Here is an 8,006-nt window from a genome sequence, read left to right on the forward strand (position 1 = left end):
CTGGAAAGGGCAGTCCATTCTATTTTTAATTTTAGCATCTTAACCAATTCTTGGTAGGATGTGGAAAGTCAGAAAGATTTTTTTGGAGGATAAACATGCTATAATATTGCATCCGTGGATGGATGTCTCCTAGCAATTAATCCATGGACCCATGGATCCATGTTACCAAGAAGAAGCCATAGGGGATGAGGTGTGGAACTGAGACATGACTAGAGGACTTGTGGGACTTGATAGCTAACTCTGGGGCTCCCAAGAGACAAAATAGGGTACCCCAGAGAGGCGGTGGAAGGGAGTCAAGACAATGACTTTGCCTGGAGGAGATTCAGTTTACAGTGGGACTTTCAAAGGAATTTGCAGCAAATAGGTAGCAATATAGAATCACACTTCAAAAAGGGAACTTGGAATGAAGTTAACTATATGGGAGTCACCTCTATAGGAGCATTGGATGTGGCCAAATTGTTAGTAACTGAGACTGTAGAAAAGGGGTTCCGAAAATAGCATCAAGGTTGGTGCAAGTACAATGGTATTTACAACTTATTGATCACAACCAGTTACAGATTCCTTTGTTCTTTCTCCACTCCCACTGCTTCACTTGACTAGCCTTTAAAAAAAAAATACATATATATATATATATATATACACATATATATACGTACATACATATTATTCCATGCCAAGGGATTGGATTCAGGGGCCTGTAACCTCCCTAAAGTCATATGCAACATTTTATGTAAATGTTACTGAATGTTAAATGGAATTTTTTATTAGTACAAATTTCAAAATCAGGTGCCAGAGAAGAATGTAAAATTTTTCATAGTGGATACAGAAGCCACCCGAATTGCTCACCAATGTTGAGAAAATGGAATGTCCAGGAGTCGGGAACAGAGGAAGTTCTGAGGGAGGTGATCTACCTGACCCTCGCCCAAGCTAGTGGTGACTGACTTCCTGCTTTTCTGGCCAGGCAGCCAAGAAGAGGCTGGGTTGAGACGGTCCAGAGCAGAGAAGGAACTGAGGTGGTAGGGATGTCAACAGGGCTCCACATACCTCAGCCAAAAGAACCACAGCAGTCCTGGCCGAGGCAAGAGCAGCCAGCAGCCAGAAGGGAGAGCCTCTGTGCTGCCATGACAGGCAGAATAACACCCCACCCGAGATGTCCACATCCTAACCCCAGAACCTGTGAACTTGTTACCTTGTGGGCAAAAGTGACTTTGCAGATGTGATTAAGTTAAGGATCTTAAGATGGTGAGATTATCTGAAGGGGCCCCATGTAATTAATCACAAGGGTCCTCAGAAGAGGGAGATGGAGAGTCAGAGAAGGAGACGTGCTGGGAGAACCAGAGGCCAGAGGATAGAGAGACTGAAGAGACTCCATGCTGGCTTTGATGAGGGAAGAAGGGGCCAGAAGCCACACAATGCTGGCAGCTGAAAAAACAGATTCTCCCCTAGGGCCTCCAGAGGGAATGCGACCCTGCCAATACCTTGATTGTAGGGCTGGTAACCTCCAGAATTGCAAGATAATAAAAGGGTGCTGCTTTAAACCACTGTTGTTAGTAACTAGTTACAGCAGCCACAGGAAATGAGCACAGCTGCCAGGGTAGCTGCAGGGGAGGGGCTGCTAGCAATGGAGGCTGGGCCGAGGCAGGAAGGGACCCCAGAACAGCCAGTTTTAAAATTCTGCCAAAGCTGGGGAGCACAGCAGCTGCAGCCAAGTAGGAATTTTCCACTCTTCTACATCTTCCTCCTCTGCTCGTTCTGACACAGAGGGGCCCTAAAAACCATGGCTGGTGAGATGGAAGAGGCAGAGGAGATGTGGTGCATAGGGAAAAAGAGAAAGAGCAAGCACTCCTCCCCAAATGCAAGCCTCCAGGAGGGAGAAGCGCAACTTTAAAGCACGTTCAAAATTTTGACCATCTCCAAAAACTAGCATTTCAATAACTGGATTGAGACTGTGTATATTGTCTGGGAGTCACTTGAAAAGTCACAGAGGACAAATAGCATAGCTGAGTCCATGCAAAGGAACAGTAGGAAGTGAGGACAAAGCCACACCATGATGACACTTCCAAGTGAAGCCTGTTCCCCATAAGGGGCACATTCTCTGTTTTCGGGGGGAGGGGGCCACAGCTTCCATCAGCTTCTCAACGGGGATTCTTGTATCTGCTGAGGTAAAGAACTATGAACACAGAGGAAGAGGTCAAGATTTGGGCTTGGAGAAGAGCTTGTATTCCAGCCTGTAGGGGAGTGGGGAGGGAATAACAAGAAGAAAAAGCAGAGGGGAAAAAAGACAAGATCAAGAGGGCTGGAGGACGTGGTGTTCTTCACACTGCTCACCTCCCCATGCAGGGCCAGGAGGGCGAGTGGATGACAGGAATAGAACCCACGGGCCACTGATGAGCTCAACCAAGAGGTAATGCTGCCAGTGCAACCCTGCGGAAGATCGACCACCTGCGCCTCCTGGCCTGGCTTCTTTGTTGCCACCCTCTTGCCTTGCTACCTGGGGCCTGAGGGAACTGGCAAGGTATGTTTGCACTGATAGAAGTGAAGGCCCACGGGCCGCCCACTGAGGTCAGAGATGAACATTGCCAGTTCTGCACAGCTGCAAAGCACACACGGGAGGGGATCCACAGTCAGACCCCCACAGACATTGATAGAAGGGATTCTTTGTGAGCCCCACCACCCTGCCCCACCACGTGCTGGATGCTTACATATACTATTCCTAGTCTTACAGCAACTCTGCCAGAGACATGTAGTAAGTATGTCTATACCATGAACAACCTAAATCAGACAATAAAAAACAAAATTTCATAAATACTGTTCAGACAATTGCACAATAATCCCACTACATATTAAGCACTTATTATGAGTCAGATTCTGTTTCAATTAGTATGTGGCCAGCCATGAGAATTAGAGACCAAAACTATGGTGGTTTAAGCACACAAGAGTTGAAAATATACTCTTATTTATATAAACAAGAAAATAAACTTTACTATAAAAGAGTTGGGATGGCAATATAGGGCTAGCACTCCAAAAAGTGGCAAGAGCACAAGGCACCACAATCCTTTCATCTTTTTCTCTCCATCCTCAGAGCTGGCTTCTGTTCTCCAGATTACTTCATGTTCCAATAGAGCTGCTGGAGCTCCAGCCATCATATCCTCATTCCCAGTGGCAGATAAGGCAAAAATGACTCTTTGCAACTAAGTCAGCAATTTACAGAGTAAATTCCTTTATGTCTCAAACAACAATTTCACTTAGATCTTGGTCATGAGACCACCCCCTCTGCAAGGAAGGCTGGGAAATGCAGTCTTTATTGCAGGCAGTCCCATACTCAAACAAAAATGCAGCTCTGTTACTGAGGAAAATAAAATGAGCAGTCTCTGCCCATAGGCTCTTAATTATAATATAAGAGTAACCCAATGAAAAGAGCATTGATATCCCACTTACAGCCGCTCAGGGAGCTCAGGGCAGAGGCCAAGCAGACCTCATACTAGGTCCAACTGATGCCCAGTTTCTCACCTTTTTCCACTTTGCCTTTGTGCCACCAGACAAATTGAGGCTGTCCTGGAAGCACAGACGGGAGGCGGAGACAGAGCCCTTCCACAGTGTTCACTCTGCGGTGATGTCAAACCCTCCATCAAGAGGCCGTGGAGGACGTGCACCCCACTGTACTCCAAGGAGTGAACCCTGAGGTCCATGAGTTTTGGGAGTGTGTGTGTGTGCAGGTGTGTATGTCTGTGTGTGTACTGTGTCTGTGTGTTTTAGTGTGAGTGTGGGTATGTATGTGTGGGGGTGTGTGTCTGTGTGTGTTGTGTGTGTGTTTCAGTGTGAGTGTGGGTGTGTACATGTAAGTATGTGTCTGCGTGTATGTTGTGTGTCTGTGTGTTTCAGTGTGAGTGTGGGTGTGTAATGTAGGTGTGTGTACCTGTGTGTGTTGTGTGTCTGTGTGTTTCAATGTGAGTGTGGGCATGTACGTGTAGGTGTGTGTTTGTCGTGTGTCTATATGTTTCAGTGTGTCGTGTACGTGTAGATGTGTGTGTAGTATGTCCGTGTGTTTCAGTGTGAGTGTGGTTGTGTATGTGTAGGTGCGTGTGTCTCTGTGTGTTGTGTGTCTGTGTTTCAGTGTGTATGTGTGCATGTGTGGCGGTATGTGTGTGTGTTGTGTGTCTGTGTTTTTCATTGTGAATGTGGTCGTATACATGTAGGTGTGTGTGTCTGTATATTTCAGTGTGAGTGTGGATAGGTATGTGTCTGTGTTTCCGTGTGTGAGTGTGACTGTGTGTGTAAGTATGTGTATGTATTTTGTGTCTGTGTGTTCGGGTGTGAATGTGGCTATGCAGCAAGTGTATCTGTGAGGGAAGGCTGAGCAGGGGTGTCAGGAAAGAGCCCTGGCTTCCTGGTTCCTGGCCTCCACTGGAGGCACATGAGGAAGCCTCAAAACAGGCCTTGGGTGTGCCCAGGGCTTCTCCCTGGGTTCCCACACAGGAGCCATCACTGCATATTTTTATATCGCATCTTCCCAAAAGACACCATAACAGGCCTTCTAGGAATCAAACATAACCGCGCCAAGCCTGCATTCTGTGTGCCATGGGACACAAGCTCTGGCCTCCACCCACCAGTGGCTTCTTCCTTCTCTAACTGGCAGCCAAGTCTGGGGACTCCCATCGGGTCCCCAGGATGGGACCTTTAGGAGACCAGAATGTCCAACCAGAAAGCTCCCTGTGTCTCACGCCTGAAGCTTCCTCGCCACTGCCTCCTCCTCCAAAACATCCAAGTCCAGTGGAGGCCACTCTAGGACTTGGCAGTACTGGGGAATCGTGGGTGTCAGAGTTGACTCTCCCTCCCTTCACACCTTTCTGTAGGGTGCCTCTGCTCCTTTGTCCTCTAAGGGAGGTGATTTTCCAGAACTCGTCTGCAGGAACCAGGTTGGGGGAGAGTGGCTTCCAGTGCAGGCGGCCCCTCCCCACAGTGCCCACCCCCACTGCTCACCCATGCACGCGCCAGTCCTGGCATCCAGTCTCCTCGTGTCTCCAGCAGCTACCATCCTCCAGGACTCCCAGGGGCCCTGGCCTGGCTCCCACCAAGACAATGCTGGGTGCACAGAAGCCTGTGTGTTGCTGAGGGAGCAGCCCCTCAAAAGAGAAAATGTGTGTGTTAGCATGTGTGTGTGTGGCATGAACTTAAGCAAAAACCATTGCACAGTCTCTTGCTGCTCTCCCCTAGAGTTCAGCTGCTGATGAAGAGGGAGGAGGAGGAGAGGAGAGCTGTGGGTGTCCACCACCAGCAGCTCTTAAATCCTGCCAGGGCAGGTAGGGTCAGTGTGATTCGACTTGTCCCTGAGGAGTGCAGAGAGGATTCTTCCTGTTCCTCTGCAGCTGAAGGATGATGGCTGAGCCCTGGCAGGCCCTACAGCTCCTGTTGGCCATTCTGTTGACTCTGATGGCCCTCCCCTACCAAGCAAGGAAGAAAACCTTTCTAAGCGTCCATGAAGTGACGGCAGTAGAAAACCATGCAAAGGACATCTTGCAGTGGATCACCGACCAGTATAACAAGGAAAGTGATGACAAGTACCACTTCAGGATCTTCCGAGTCCTCAAAGTCCAGAGGCAGGTGAGTGTGACTTCCCGCCTCTCCCCAGGCCTGATACGCCCACACTGGGTGGCCACTGGTGTCAGGAATAGTCCCATTCAAGGGAAATTCAACCTTGCTTAGTTTGAAGTGAGCACTTTAAGAGAAGCATAAATTCACTAGGGTGATGAAATTAAGGCACTTAAACGAAACCCAGGACCAGGAATCCTCAGCACATTACATCCCAAGGGCCAAATCTGCCTGCCGCCCACTTTTGTAAGTCGTGTTCTTGTGACCTAGCCATGTGTGTGCCTGTGCTTTGTCTGCCACTGCTTGCTGCTGCCACACTCACACTGAACTGAGTAGTTATAGAGACCGCATGGCCAATAAAACCTAAGATGTTTACTATGTAGCCCTTTACAGAAAAAGTTTACAGACCCCTATCCAGAACCACTAGCGTCACTTGCATTATCCAAGGGATAGATCTGCCCAGGGGGAAAGATCATGTTTCTGGTGGTTTCTGGTTAATTCTCTTGGAATGACAAAAACAATCATGAGTCAAATAGAAAGAGGAGAGAGGAGCCCGCTAATCCACCTAGGACCAGCTCCTTGCCCTTGGACGTAGGGTAGCGGGGCTCCCAGGCACAGAAACCACAGACAGGGGAGAAGGAGACACGCTGTGCCTCCCCCACGCCTGCCACCCACAGATCACTGACCACCTGGAGTATCACCTGAACGTGGAAATGCAGCGGACCACCTGCCGAAAGCCAGAGACCACGAACTGTGTCCCCCAGGAAGGGGAGCTTCACAAGGTATTGGGTAAAAGCACTTTAACGTAGACAGAAGTCCTTTTCAGTGAGGTTTTTCTGTGGCTTTAGAATGAGTTGGAAAGAATTAATTGGAATTTCCTCAAGCTGGCTTGAAAAGAATGCATGGGTAACACCTCCTTCCTCAGAGAGGGAAAGCAAAGGTGGAGACGGCCGGGATGCTGCTCCTTTGTTGCTGGAAGGAGTGTGAGGAGGCTGAACATGTCCAGAGAGAGGAGTTGAGGTGGCTGAGCTGCAGGGACACACTCTGGGGTGAGGGAAGCAGACAATTCCTAATATTTGAGCAGCCTGTGGGAGGGACCTGGCAGGTGCGCTGACTGAATACCTCAGAGTCAACATGACAAGGCCGCACAAGTGCTGAGCTTCTGTCCTCTCTCATTTCATCCAGCCGTGTTCATCCGGGGAGGAGGAGGTGAGGAAACAAGTTCAGAAGTGATTCGACTGGTGGGTGAGGGTGGGTGAGGGGCACAAACTTGCATGCATGTGCTCTGCTGGGAAGCCACCACCCCCGAAGGCAGCTCCAGCTCCAACAGGCCTTCATCCCACCTGGCACTGGCCCATCTGTGGGAGATGGTGCAATGGACAGATGGAGGAAGGAATGAAGCAAGGCTGCATGCACTGAGGGAGAGGAAGCAAAGTCAGGAAGTAAAGATGGATGGGTGGATGGAAGGAGGGATAAATGGAAGAATGAATGGAGATGGATGAGGGATGAATGGAAGGATGGATGAATGGGTTGATGGGTGGACAGATGGGTAAATGGATGGATTGGGGATGGATTGAAGGACAAATGGATGGACAAATGGATGGATAGACATATGGGTAGATGAATGGAGGGATAAATAGATGTTTGGAAGAATGGGTAGATGAATAAATGGAGCCAAGAGACGACAAGTAAGGGAAGAAGTGAAGTTTAAAAAAATGAGTAAAAATGAAGAGGGGGAAAAAAGAATCAGCAGTACCCATGGTGAATATGGGCTGCGCAGACACTTTATTTCTAAATATCTTGTTTGATATTTATTTTGATTTCAGCCGCTTGATAGTAACATTGCTGGGATCATTCCAGAAAATGTCCTTCTGTTTGTGGCCAAATAGGATTGTAGGGGTGGAGAGGTGGTGGCCTTTTCTCCATCTTCGTGTCTTACATCCTCTTCCTTCTCCTTTTAAATTTCACCTTGCATCTTTTAAAATATTGCCTTTGTTTTTTGTTTTAGCAAGTCAACTGCTTCTTCTCAGTGTTTGCTGTACCCTGGTTTGAACAGTACAAAATTTTGAACAAAAGCTGCAGCAGTGACTAGGTGTCCTGGAGCGTACACCTGTGGCCACTACATGTGAGAGAATCCTGCAATGAGCAATAATCCTTAATATAGGCAATAAATGTTTGTCAGCATATTCTCTTAAGATCGTGATTCCACTTTTTTTCTTTTTCCTTTTATCCAAATTCTTCAGCTCATAGTAATAATCTGAAAGTCTGCTGGGCCAGGGCAGTTTGGGGGTCCAAATGAGGTGACCTACATTATTCCTGACCTTATCACCTACACCTTCATGGTAGCAGAACTTCAATTTCATTCTCATATCAGGCAAGATTTTAAGATTCTTTAGATTTTAAAATAGTATGGAGAA

At 47.9% G+C, this 8,006-nt stretch overlaps 1 protein-coding gene across 2 annotated transcripts; it reads left to right on the forward strand.

Annotated features, from left to right (window-relative positions):
* Positions 1 to 5,308: 5,308 nt before the first annotated feature.
* On the forward strand, positions 5,309 to 7,784 carry CST11 (cystatin 11). 2 transcript variants are annotated; one of them, XM_003280840.2, is made up of 3 exons: positions 5,309 to 5,601; positions 6,267 to 6,371; positions 7,598 to 7,783. In XM_003280840.2, exons 1-3 carry the CDS (start codon positions 5,374 to 5,376, stop codon positions 7,679 to 7,681), a joined length of 417 nt encoding a protein of 138 aa, XP_003280888.1. In that variant the 5' UTR covers positions 5,309 to 5,373; the 3' UTR covers positions 7,682 to 7,783. The 2 variants fall into 2 exon arrangements, with proteins under 2 accessions (XP_003280888.1, XP_003280887.1); XM_003280839.2 differs by lacking the exon at positions 6,267 to 6,371 and having other exon boundaries at positions 7,598 to 7,784.
* Positions 7,785 to 8,006: the final 222 nt, after the last annotated feature.

The sequence above is a fragment of the Nomascus leucogenys genome, chromosome 13, assembly GCF_006542625.1.
Source record: "Nomascus leucogenys isolate Asia chromosome 13, Asia_NLE_v1, whole genome shotgun sequence".
In the NCBI taxonomy this organism is placed as follows: Eukaryota; Metazoa; Chordata; class Mammalia; order Primates; family Hylobatidae; genus Nomascus; species Nomascus leucogenys.